Source organism: Callorhinus ursinus, unplaced genomic scaffold (genome assembly GCF_003265705.2).
Source record: "Callorhinus ursinus isolate GAN/ISIS: 27379988/994484 unplaced genomic scaffold, GSC_fseal_2.0 scaffold43, whole genome shotgun sequence".
Lineage (NCBI taxonomy): Eukaryota > Metazoa > Chordata > Mammalia > Carnivora > Otariidae > Callorhinus > Callorhinus ursinus.
Window position 1 is genome coordinate 5,772,716 of NW_027397105.1, and position 13,571 is coordinate 5,786,286.

General features: G+C 46.9%; 1 protein-coding gene across 1 annotated transcript in view; it reads left to right on the top strand.

The window, feature by feature from the left end:
- The window catches only part of DNAH9 (dynein axonemal heavy chain 9), a 206,620-nt gene that overhangs the window by 132,709 nt on the left and 60,340 nt on the right, over positions 1–13,571 (top strand). Inside the window, exons 29-31 of the mRNA XM_073881496.1 lie at positions 2,273–2,430; positions 7,097–7,235; positions 8,992–9,279. Of these exons, the coding sequence (XP_073737597.1) occupies positions 2,273–2,430; positions 7,097–7,235; positions 8,992–9,279 (585 nt within the window). The remainder of the gene's footprint in view (positions 1–2,272; positions 2,431–7,096; positions 7,236–8,991; positions 9,280–13,571) is intronic.

The following is a 13,571-nucleotide window of genomic DNA, read 5'->3' on the forward strand; positions in this document are numbered from 1 at the left end:
CTCTCTCTCTCTCTCTCTGTGTGTGTGTGTGTGTGTGTGTGTGTGTGTGTGTGTGTGTGTGTGTGTTTAATGATTGGCAAATGAGCCTTTTCTTACCTCGTGGAAACACATGTCTCTAAATTATGATTATTTTCAGAGCAAAATAAAATCCCCCTGAGAGGTGCATGTTTGATGAGGCACCATACGTGGCTGGCATGGTGTCCTTCTGGTAAAACGCAGTTTGGGGAAGCAGCTAATAAGAGCATGTGCTCTGGGACCAGATTGCCTGGTTGGTAACTCGGGTTGCCCGCGTACCAACTGTTAGCTGGCAAGTTTCTTTTTTTTATTCCTTGTAACTTTTTATTTTTAACGGATTTTAGACTTATAGAAGAGTTACAGAAATAGCATTGGGTCCCCACATACCCCTCGCCTGCCTCCCTAAACTCAGCATCTCACGTAACTGTAGCACTGCTTTTTAACTGCCTTTGGCTCAGCTTCCCTATCTTTAAAATAAGGATCTGCCCATCTCATCCGGCTATTGAAGGGACTTAACGGGATAACTCACACGAAATACTCAGAGAAGCGCCTGGTACATACCAAGTGCTCGGTAAATGTCAGTTATTCTTTTGTTGTTATGCCCTGTGAGTTTAGTCCCTCATTTCAAAGCGATGAGTTTTTAGCAGAGAAATAGACCCCCGTGAGTGAGGAGTGTCCCTGGCCCTTTTGGTATCGGTTTACACCTACCTGTGTTTGAAACTCCATGAGAGAGCCCATTCTTTACCACCCACATAAGCAGCGGGGTGATGAGGAGGCAGGAGGTGCTGTGCAGGACTGTGCCGTGAGCCCCACATGTGCGGGGAGCTGAAGACCACCTGCCCTACAAGGGTATTGCCACTCTGTACGCAGAAGAGACGTTTCAGTCTCAAACTGATTGCCATGAGCTCAAATGCTTTGGTCTTGAGAGCTTCACTTGGGGAAAGGAGCGGAATCCTAACTGTAGACCTGTCCCACCTTCCAGTGAGTTCTGCCCAGCCTGACACTGGAGAGAGCCTGCCTCCGTGGTAGGTGGTCCAGCAGCTTCATGTCTTTCTCTTTCACTTCCTGCTGTCAGTCTGTTCATCTGTCTCTCTTTCTTTCTCTTTCATAAATGCTCCCGCTCTGGCCATGTCCTTCTCTGTTTAAGTCCTCTCTCCCCCAGACCTACACATGCACCTGCAGCCCAGTCTCCCCAGAACCCTTGGCTATTCTAAACACCCTGACCATGGCCAATGGGACTGGAGCTCATTCAAAACCTTGCACTGGTCCCCCCGCTTTCAGGCTTTGCTTTCAGGAACCCCAAGAAGCTGCAGATAACTCGGAGACATTCTGGGGCCTGGCCGAACAAGTGTGCCCCTCTTGTCTTCCCTCCCGTCGCTGATCATTTTTGCACACGCTTTTCCAAAGCGCTGTGTGTGAAAACGGCGATTTTGTTTCTGTCTTTCCTCCCACTGCTGAGAGGGTGATCTGGAATGATCAGGTCAAGCTTCAGCTTCAGTTCCTACTTTAAGAAAAAGTCTGATCTCTTTAGAAAGGCACTCCTAGCCCTTGGGGATGTGGCTCCAAGCCTTGCTTTGCCCTCTGCAGGGCACACGATCCCTAAAGAGGTAAGCTGTGTTCACGCTGTCTGTTCTAGAGACGTAACCTGAGGAGCCAGGCTGAGGACCACGTTAACGATTTCCATGTCAGCTGCTGTTCTTAAGCATTTTCTGTATGCTAAGCTCTTTACAGGCTTGATTTCATTTAATCCTTAGAACAACCCCGGGGGCTAGGTCCTGGTCTTCCCTCCATCATGCAGGGGCCAAGAGCCCAGGCTCCGGAATCCACTTGCCTGGATTCAAGTCCAGAACACGACCACTTACTAGCTGTGCAAGGTCAGGCGAACTACCGCACTGCCTAGTGCTTCTGGGCCATCATAGAGAAAGGGGTTCGAAGGATCTTGGTGGAGAGAAAATGAATTAATACGTAAGAAGCCCTCGGAACAGTGCCTGGTGAGTGGTCAGTAGGGATAGATACCTGTTTGCTGCTCACTCCCAACCCCTTAGCTGCTGTGCTGTCAATACGGATGTGGGTGACCAGATTTCCTTTGCACAGGCAGCATCAGTAGAGGGTCCAGGGTGCAGTCACTGCGCCTGTCCTTCAATGAAAGGGGCCACAGAGCCGGTGTCCGCACCGGGCGTAATCACGCTTCCCAGCCTTAGCTATCACTCCGCCCCTGGAACACGGTGCAGACCTTTTCCGTCGACTTGTTCACCAGGTCAAAAGCATTCAAGATGCAATCCGAGACAAGAAGCAGCGGTTCAACTTCCTTGGGGAGGAGATTAGCCTGGATCCTTCTGTGGGAATCTTCATCACCATGAACCCGGGCTACGCCGGCCGCACGGAACTTCCAGAGAACCTCAAGTCTCTCTTCAGGTGAGTGTCAGCCCTGCCCCATGCAAGGGCCTGAGAGAGAAACTGCTTCTACTTTTTTCCACTGAAAATGTATGGCATATATATTAGAAGAAATTTGGAACACATAAAAAAGTAGAGTTTATAAAACCACCTTTCATGCTACCACCGGTAAAATTATGTCTTGCTTAATTCTATTCTGTTCTCCTTTATATAGGGTATTTTAAAGTCCTACATTTGTGGTCGACACAGTTTCATATTGCTTTGGTTTTTTCCACTTCATACTCTATCATAATCCTATCATAAATCATCTCTTCTATTAGATATTCTTAAGAAATCTAATTTCACGGCTACATTTTATCCTACCAAGCACATGGTCCACAGTGTAATTAAGTAGCCCCCCATATTTAAATATTAAGACGGTTTCTAATATTTAAAAGAAATGTGTACATAATGCTGTAATGTGCATCTTTGTATATAAGTCCTTTTCTCTATATGCATGATTATTTGCTTTCGCTGACTTCCCAGCAGCAGAATCACTGAGTTAAGAGGGAGGTGCATTTTAAGGCTCTTTTCTTTTTCTGTTTTTTTTTTTAATTTTTTATTGTTATGTTAATCACCATACATTACATCATTAGTTTGTGATGTAGTGTTCCATGATTCATTGTGCATAACTCCCAGTGCTCCACGCAGAACGTGCCATCTTTAATACCCACCACCAGGCTAACCCATCCCCCCACCCCCCTCCCCTCTAGAACCCTCAGTTTGTTTCTCAGAGTCCATCGTCTCTCACGGTTTGTCTCCACCTCCGATTTACCCCCCTTCATTCTTCCCCTCCTGCTATCTTCTTCTTTTTTATTTTCTTAACATATATTGCATTATTTGTTTCAGAGGTACAGATCTGTGATTCAACAGTCTTGCACAATTCACAGCACTCACCATAGCACATACCCTCCCCAATGTCTGTCACCCAGCCACCCCATCCCTCCCACCCCCCACCACTCCAGCAACCCTCAGATTGTTTCCTGAGATTAAGAATTCCTTATATCACTGAGATCCTTTGATACATGTCTTTCTCTGATTGACTTATTTCACTCAGCATAACACCCTCCAGTTCCATCCACGTCGTTGCAAATGGCAAGATCTCATTCCTTTTGATGGCTGCATAATATTCCATTGTGTATATATATCACATCTTCTTTATCCATTCATCTGTCGATGGACATCTTGGCTCTTTCCACAGTTTGGTTATTGTGGTCACTGCTGCTATAAACATTGGGGTGCACGTACCCCTTCGGATCCCTACATTTGTATCTTTGGGGTAAATACCCAGGAGTGCAATTGCTGGATCGTATGGTAGCTCTTTTTTCAACTTTTTGAGGAACCTCCCTACTGTTTTCCAGAGTGATTGCAGCATCTTGCATTCCCACCAACAGTGTGGGAGGGTTCCCCTTTCTCCGCATCCCCGCCAATATCTGTCGTTTCCTGACTTGTTAATTTTAGCCATTCTGCCTGGTGTGAGGTGGTATCTCATTGAGGTTTTGATTTGGATTTCCCTGATGCCGAGCGATGTTGAGCACTTTTTCGTGTGTCCATTGGCCATTTGGATGTCTTCTTTGGAAAATTGTTCATGTCTCCTGCCCATTTCTTGATTGGATTATTTGTTCTTTGGGTGTTGAGTTTGATAAGTTCTTTATAGATTTTGGATAGTAGCCCTTTATCTGATAACTATAAAATACTCCTGAAAGAAATTGAGGAAGACACAAAGAAATGGAAAAACGTTCCATGCTCATGGATTGGAAGAACAAACATTGTGAAGATGTCAATGTTACCTAGAGCAATCTACACGTTCAATGCAATCCCCATCAAAATACCATCCACTTTTTTCAAAGAAATGGAACAAATAATCCTAAAATTTGTTTGGAACCAGAAAAGACCCCGAATAGCCAGAGGAATGTTGAAAAAGAAGAGCAAAGCTGGCGGCATCACAATTCCGGACTTCCAGCTCTATGACAAAGCTGTCATCATCAAGACAGTATGGTACTGGCACAAAAACAGACACGTAGATCAATGGAACAGAATCGATGGCCCAGAAATGGACCCTCAACTCTGTGGTGAACTCATCTTTGACAAAGCAGGAAAGAATGTCCAATGGAAAAAAGGCAGTCTCTTCAACAAATGGTGTTGGGAAAATTGGACAGCCACATGCAGAATGAAACTGGACCATTTCCTTACACCACACACAAAAAATAGACTCCAAATGGTTGAAAGACCTAAACATGAGACAGGAGTCCATCAGCATCCTAAAGGAGAACACAGGCAGCAACCTCTTCGACCTCAGCCGCAGCAACTTCTTCCTAGAGACATCGCCAAAGGCAAGGGAAGCAAGGACAAAAATGAACCATTGGGATTTCATCCAGATAAAAAGCTTTTGCAGAGCAAAAGAAACAGTCCACAAAACCAAAAGACAACCGACAGAATGGGAGAAAATATTTGCATTTTAAGGCTCTTGACACACACCAACAAATTGCTTTCTAAACAAGAGCAGTGCTGAATCACGCTCCTAGTAACGAGGCATGAGAACACCTCTTATACTTCGCCTTGGGCCACCGGTGGACATTGCCATGCTTTTAAATCTTCTTTATTGTGTTAAGAAAACACAAACGCATTTTTAGAAGGGGCTGCAGTCTCCGTTCTTTGTCTCAGCAAAGAGAAGTCAGCCCAACAACAAAAGATGCCTCATGGCTTCTGATTTTCTGCCTACTGGACCATTACCTAAGACACAGAGGCCGTGGGAGCCGTGACACAGAGATCGGCTTCATCTGGGGACCCAGAGCCCCTGCTCTGTGGGGACACGGAGCCCAGGAGACCGCTGAAGAGCTTCCCTGTGCACTGCGCCCCTCGGTCGGGTCCCCGTGCGGTCCAGCGGTGGCAGATCCCTATGTCACAGGTGCGGTGTAGGCATCCCTGCCCCAGGCCCAGGCCAGTGCCCACTGTAACCCAGAGCTTGTTGGTTACCCAAAGTGGTGGCTCTTTGTTTGCACAGAGTATTTCTTAAGTGAGCCTCATGTCTACAAGCAATAACAGAGGTGGATTATCACCCTGATCAGAATTACTCTTTACATCCCCACCCCCCGAATTTAAAGGGAACATTTATACCAGAAAATTGGATTGGGGTGGGGGGAGAAAAATATGTGTAAAAACAATAAATACAAATGTCTACTTTTATACTTCATTTTCACAAAAGCCCTATCTGTGAGGTCGGTACCACTAGTATCCCCCTTGTACAGGGAGAAAATAGGGTCAGCAAATTGCCTAGGGTCGGAACCCCAGTTACTGTGGTTAACTAGGAGCCCAAGTAGCAAGCCACAGAACCTGGGTTCAAACCCAAACAGTCTGACTCCAGAACACTTGCTGTCCCTGTCTAAATACTATCATCCAGAGATAGTTAAAACCCTTTGGCGTCTTCCCTTCCAATATCCGGTGGGCAGAGTGTTGCTTTTTTCAAACTTGGGAAAAGAACCTACATAAGTGAGGATCCTGCCTTGTTAACTATTTTCCTGTGCCACTAAATAGTTTTCCTCCTATAGCATTCTTTCCCATGGTCTTAACGCATTCTGTTGTATGGATGCGTACTTCACCTTATTTCAGGCTGCAAAATAATTTTGAGAATCTAAGTGTTTGGTTGCGCCTTTGAATTTCAATACAATGTAAAATAATTTAAAGGAAAAATGTTCTTGAATGATATGTTTTTGAAAATTTTATATCGGTGTAGGGAAAATGCAGTTAAGGAAATGTGAACAACCTTAGGCTCCTGTTACATACTTAATAAATTAATTTTAAAAATAAGTAATTCTAAAATCAAATGTTTCTAGAGCTAGAGGGGGGAAAAACCACAGCAAATCCTTATAGAGAGACAAAAATTCCCCTCTGTATTCTCATGTATGACATTTTTAAAAAGATTTTATTTATTCATTTTAGAGAACATGCGAGCAGGGGGAGGGGCAGGGGGAGAGGGAGAGAGAATCCCAAGCAGACAACGTGCTGAGCATGGAGCCTGATGCAGGGCTCCATCTCAGATGCTGAGATCATGACCTGAACTGAAATCAAGAGTCAGTCGCTTAACCAGCTGAGCCACTCAGGTGCCCCTCATATGTGCATTTTGTGGCAAGATGGGGTTAATGGGTATTTACTTTAGACCTCAGCATTAGATATTTACATTTGTATGCATGTAAGTACAGAATAAGCCCCAAGTGTCTACATTTGGAGGAGAGATATGTTTTGAAAATGAGGAATAAATAGATTGTAGACCCCAGGAGAGACCTAATTCCTCAAACTTAGCCCCTAATCTGTTATAGAAGTAACTAATAAATTATGAATTACTAAAGCTTTACTAACCTGTGCCTGTGTAAGGTACGCTGGCCCCAGGTTACAAGATGAGCTGTAGCCCCAACTCTGCCCCTGCCTGCTACCATCATCCATCACCTTGGACCAGAGTGTTCATATGTCTTTTATGCTTGGTCAACTCATCCCTTTTATCCTGGGGAGTCTTAGATGAAACTCTTGCTAAGAGCTAAGGGTTTATACTCACAGATCCCTCTGTCCATGATCTCAGCCAATGTCGCTTGTCTTCCAAGCCCCCCTTCAGCTGTGGCTGGGAAATCTTGGCCCTCTGTCTCCCTGTTCACAGGCCTTGTGCAATGGTGGTTCCAGACTTTGAGCTGATCTGCGAGATCATGCTGGTGGCAGAAGGATTCACTGAAGCACGGTCATTAGCCAGAAAGTTCATCACCCTTTACCAGTTGTGCAAAGAGCTGCTGTCTAAACAGGTACTCTCCCTAGTTTGGCTGGACCACCAGTCCCATGTGATTGCCCAGCTCTGGGCCAATGTACTAGAGCCTTCTCACAGAGAGTCAGTGTGTCTGTAAGAATAGCAAAAGCTCTGACCACTTCTACAACAAAGATTCGTGTTCATTTTTCTTAGCCTAGCATTAAAAAACAAACAAACAAAAAAACACCTTATTTGGCCTCCAAACTTTTTTTTCTTTTTTTTTTTTTAAGATTTTATTTATTTATTTGACAGAGAGAGAGAGCACAAGTAGGCAGAGAGGCAGGCAGAGGGAGAGGGAGAAGCAGACTCCCCGCAGAGCAGGGAGCCCGATGTGGGGCTTGATCCCAGGACTCTGGGATCATGACCTGAGCGGAAGGCAGCCACTTAACCGACTGAGCCACCCAGGCGCCCCTAAACTTTTTTCATAGACTACTTGGCAACACCTCATAGATCGAGTGTCCCATGAGAAACACCTCCGTGGCCGACAAAATTCCCTTGAAGGGAATTGTCTCTACCTGAAGGGCCATGGGATGGGGAAAGGGTTGGGAAGAGATAGTTAGGCATTAAGGAGTCCCACAGAGGTCATTGTTGCTTGTCCTTAAATGTGGCTTCTACCTGGGGCAGGTCCCCACACAGGAACAAGAACCTCCAAGGTTCATGCCTTGGGTGGAGAATTTCTTGGTGACAGGGACAGCCAGTCAGGCTTCCTTGGGCTGTTCCCATTGAGCTTCTCCTCCCTTCAGGCCTTTCTTACTTGCTTCCCTCTTACTGGAACTATCTTTGCTGCCACAGCACGGGCGCACTCAGCCCCGTGAAATCCGTCCCAGGTGGATTTCTTTAAAAACCTCTTCTGTTTCTCCATGCTTTCCTGGGCCCCTTGCTCATGGCATCAACTGCCAGATCCCCACCACCACTGACTTGCAGGCCAGCAGCTGACAGCCACAAATCCACCCCGAACCTCTCTTTTGAGCTCTGAGCCTGTATATTCAGCGGTCTATACCACAGCTCTCCTGAGTGTGAGAAAAGCTCCTCTCACTCGGCATCTAAAGCCCATCTTCCTGCCGGTCCCCACCCCAGCCTACTTCTCTTGCGTTCTGTGCTTCAGAACGCAAAACCCTCCCTTACTCACTGGCTAATCCTGGAATGCTGGGAGTCATCCTTGGCGTTTTTCTTTTCCAGGCATTTTTCTTTTCCATCTAATCAAGGGTGAATGGTTCTGCATTCCACCCTCTGGATCTCTCTCAGATCCATCTCATTTTCTTCCTACCACTTTGTATCCAGGCACCCCTGCCTCTTGATTTAAACTCTTGCCACGGCCTTTCTACGAGTTGCTACTGGTAATTTTTCTTCGCGGCTTTTCTCAGAGCGTTTGAAGGCCTCCTTGGTGTAGAGCATGTGAGCTTAGCCTCGACCATCCCTAAGAGCTAACGTGGCTTCCTCCCGGATGCCCTTCCGCTCTCTGGACGTGCAAGAAGTAGCCAGATGGGTCGGGAGGTGGTTCTTTTTGCTTTCCCTGGCCCCCAGCCCCCTGTATGCTCTGGGTCTGCTTCATTGTCATCACAGCTGAAAAGTAGCATTAGCCAGACCGGGAGCTGGGATCTGTGACCCCCACGATATTCCATGTCATTGGTCCTTTCCTGAGCCTCCTCCTTGACCTCAGAAGTCACCTGCCTATAATTTTATAGGTACTAGCATGGGCATAGGGCGTTCTGCATCCCAGCAGGGCCTGCCTGACCTGTGCCTCCTTCCCTCAGGATCACTATGACTGGGGCCTGCGGGCCATCAAGTCTGTGCTGGTGGTGGCTGGATCCCTGAAGCGAGGGGACCCTGACCGCCCCGAGGACCAAGTCCTGATGCGCTCCTTGCGAGATTTCAACATCCCCAAGATCGTGACTGACGACATACCAGTGTTCATGGGCCTGATTGGGGACCTCTTTCCTGCCCTGGACGTCCCCCGGAGGAGAGACCTCGACTTCGAAGCGTTGGTTCGGAAGGCAGTAGTGGATCTGAAGCTCCAGGCTGAGGACAACTTTGTGCTCAAGGTACACCGGGGTTTTCCCTCCTGAGATTTTTTTTTTTTTTTTTTTGTCGCTTACTGCTTTTCTTGGATGATGGGTCATTCTTTTTTTTTTTTTTAATTTTTTTATTGTTATGTTAATCACCATATATTACATCATTAGTTTTTGATGCAGTGTTCCATGATTCATTGTTTGTTCATAACACCCAGTGCTCCATGCCGAACGTGCCCTCCTCAATACCCATCACCAGGCTAACCCATCCCCCTACCCCCTCCCCTCTAGAACCCTCAGTTTCTCAGAGTCCATCATCTCTCATGGTTCGTCTCCCCCTCTGACATACTCCCCTTTTCTTCCTCTCCTGTTATCTTCTTCTTTTCCTTTTTTCTTAAAATATGTTGCGTTATTTGTTTCAGAAGTACAGATCTGTGATTCAACAGTCTTGCACAATTCACAGCGCTCACCGTAGCACATACCCTCCCCAATGTCTATCACCCAGCCACCCCATCCCTCCCACCCCCAACCACTCCAGTAACACTCAGTTTGTTTCCTGAGATTAAGAATTCCTCATACCAGTGAGGTCATGTGATACATGTCTTTCTCTGATTGACTTATTTCACTCAGCATAACACCCTCCAGTTCCATCCACGTCGTTGCAAATGGCAAGATCTCATTCCTTTTGCTGGCTGCATAATATTCCATTGTGTATATATACCACAACTTCTTTATCCATTCATCTGTCGATGGGCAGGATGATGGGTCATTCTTAATCCAAAGGGTTGCTTTAGATGTACAAATACGTCCCTACCTAGGAATAATCCATTTCAAGAGCTCTTTACTGGGGCACCCACGCTGTGGAATGTGTGGTGGGGAACGCAAGGGAAAGATGGTACCCCTACCATCAGAAAGCTCACAGTCCAACAGAGGACTAAGCCCCAGCCCATTCTGCTCTCGCACTTGTTCTTTTCCTGTGAATTACCTCAGACAGGATTAGGGAGGACCTGGTAGTAGTAGAATATGGGCGCCGTGTTTGTTCTTAGGCAAGTTTCTGAGCTTGTAAGCACTCTGAAGTGATCAAGGACAAGCTTTCTCACAATTAAAATAACCTGAGGGTGGTAGGCAGACTAATGCCACCCCCCTCCCCTCACCCCGAGATGTCCGCATCCCCATCCCAGAATCTATGTTATGTGACATGGCGACGGGAGATTAGGGTCGCTGATAGAATTAAGGTTGCTAATCAGCTGACCTTGAGATGGGGAGTTGGTCACCTGGGTGGCCCTCTATAATCACAATGGTCTTTATAAGTAAAAGAGGGAGACAGGAGGGTGAGTGTCCTGGGGACACCATAGGAAAAACCTCCACCAGCCTTGGCTGGTGTTGAAGGCAGAGAAAGGGACCAGTGCCAGGGAACGCAGGCAGCCTCTAGACTCGGGAAAAGGCAAGAAAACATTCTCTCATAGAGCTTCCAGAAGGGACTGGCCCTGTCAGTACCTTGATTTCAGACTTCCGAGCACCTCAACTGTAAGAGAATGGCTCTGTATTGTTTCAGGCCACCACAGCAGCAGTCATTTGTTAGAGCAGCTACAGAAAATGAAGATGTTTAGCAGTAGGTATAGACTTTCAGGAAAAACCTTGAAACCTCAGGGAGAGTATGACAGGTTCCACGGCCTTGGGAGCCACGATGGTTTCTACTGCTTTCTGGAGAGGCTCAGGGCAGGTGAAGACATTTCTCCTTGCATTAAGACAGTAGATGCATGAAGAAGGCTCCGTCTAGAACAGATCTTTAACCGTGATTAAAATGGTCGTATACCCATGGCCTACCTCTTGGAAAAGGAAGGACTGGTCCCCCGAATGGGGCACCTGGCTGGCTCAGTCAGTGGAGTGTGCGATTCTTGCTCTCAGGGATGTAAGTTTGAGCCCCACGTTGGGCATTGAGATGACTTTTAAAAAATCTTATAAAATAGGGGGTGCCTGGATGGCTCAGTTGGGAGGAGCATGTGACTCTTGACCTTAAGGTTGTGAGTTTGAGCCTCATGTGGGTGTAGAGATGACTAAAAAAAGTAAATAAACTTAGGAAGGAAGGAAGGAAGATTGGTTGGAAAAGCAAGCTACAAAGGATTGGCCAACATGAGGCAAGGTGCAAACGCTCTTGTGATTTAACTGTGCTAGCTAGTGTTTTTATTGGGATTAGGATGCATTATCAAATATTTCAGGCTTTGGATACAAAGTTCTGTACTTTCTGAGTGGTCTTCCCTCATCCCATTTTCCGGAAGTCCATTATTTTTACTGAGCAACTTTGCAGATGCTAACATTCCAGAATGTGTAAGTACGTGCACACAAGTAACCGTACCTTGGAGCATGATGTGACAAGTGCCACAAAAGACGATCCTGGGGTACAGGAACATGGAGAGATTTTTTTTCCTGTGCAGTAATACCTTTGGGAACCCCATGAATACCACCATAGAGTTCACAAGTGCCTTTATATGACATATCCCACCTGACCTCCCACAACCCCTGAGGCCGACGGAGCAGATGAGGCACTTTACAGACAAGGACCCTGAGCTGCCATTACTTCTCCAGGATGTGCTCTGCCTGGAGGAGGTTACCGGCTTGGGGGGTTGAGGGGGGCACAGTCCTTCTACGCCACACCAGGAGGCGTTTCAAGCATGTAATACCGTTGGTAGAGATGAAGCCCTGGGTCTGTGTAAACAGACCTGGCGTCTGCCTCCATCTCTCCATCTCTGAGCTTCCATTTCACCAAAGAAAACAAAACATGACCTGGTCCTCCCCAGCTGTGGTTGGTTTTGCCTGTCCACCGTCCCCACACGCAACCTCCCTCTTCCCAAGTGCAGTGGGTAGACTTTGTCAAGATAGAGATGGGCTTCCCAGTGGAGGCAAAGGGTTGGTGGAAGGTTGGGTGGAGAAACACTGAGATCGTATACCCAGCAACAGGAAACAGAAAGGCATGGGGGCAGAGAGTGAGAGTAGGACTTGAAGGGTAAGACCATGATATAGGGGGCCTTGAATGCCAGACAGAGTGAGGGCTTTCCTCTTAAAGGCTCTGATCCCAAGAGATGCCCCTTCCCTGGAGGGGAGTTAGACCCGACGAGGCTCCTGATACACAGGGCACGGGGGCTGATGTCTTGCGACCAGAACAGTCCACGGACACTCAGGGCGTCTGCTGAGGCAACATGACCCGACCTCCCCGTTTTCTGCATTTTTGCCTACTCAGAATCTTACTTTTCCTCTTTATTGGTCAGCCCACATTCTGGGTCCTTCTTTCTCTCTCCTCCTTCTTCATGATTGCTTTCTGCCCCGCTGATAAGACAGATGCTCTCCATTAAAGACTCTCGGTACAGCTGGCATTTTCTACCCACTTCTTGTTTGTGCCATCCACCTGACCACCCTCAAAAGTCCGTTCATCAAAAATGCCTAATGAGGCTCTGCTTTGAGATGGTGTCCTGAGATCCCTCACAGTGATCATATAATTTTGTTTTTTGAGACAGAGGACTTAGAAGTGTAGAACCTAGAAGGGGATAGTTTGATCAGTTCCTGGAAAGAGGATGAAAGCAGGTTGACAGATCCCACAGGGCAGGAGGGCTGCAGGCCAGAATCCACTTAGAAAGGCCGTAGGAGAGGAGGGCTCTGGAGTCAGCCCGTCTGCCCGGCCAAACCCTGGGGAGGCCCCAGGCTTGGAGTTGCTAGTGAAGGAGTACAGGAGCGAGAAAGAGAACTGGAAACAGCCGAGGGGGGATCACGAAGTCAGTTTACCCTATAATTTTTCCATCTGGCTCCCTACACTCTTCTCCCAGCCGCTGACTCACCCACAAGTGAAAGAACAAAGGCTGAGGTCTAACCACCGGCACGAGCTCTCATTCTGAGAAGGCATCCCCGAGCATATCCACCCATCCTTGCCTTCTAGAAAACACAGGGCAGCTCTTCATTTACCCTTGAGGCTCACCAGGTCCTGGAGAAAGCCAGCCCCGCAAGAGACAGAGGCAGACTGGCAAACCCCCTCCCCCACACACAAACCCACGCATTCGCACACGGCAGCTGACGCCAGTGTGAGTAAGTGTTGAAGGTTCTAATTAGGATCCTTCAAGAAAATTAAGAAAACAATGTCCATAAAAAGGGAAGGAGATGCTATAAAAAAAAATAAAAAGAACTATCAGAGAATTGTAAAGAGCTCTTTGGAATGTAGAAGTGTAGAATTATGTCACTGATAATTCAGTGAAATGATTGGAAGGTAAAGTCAAGGAACTCCCCCAGGACAAAATTATGTATGTATGTATGTATGTGTATAATTTTAAAAATGTATA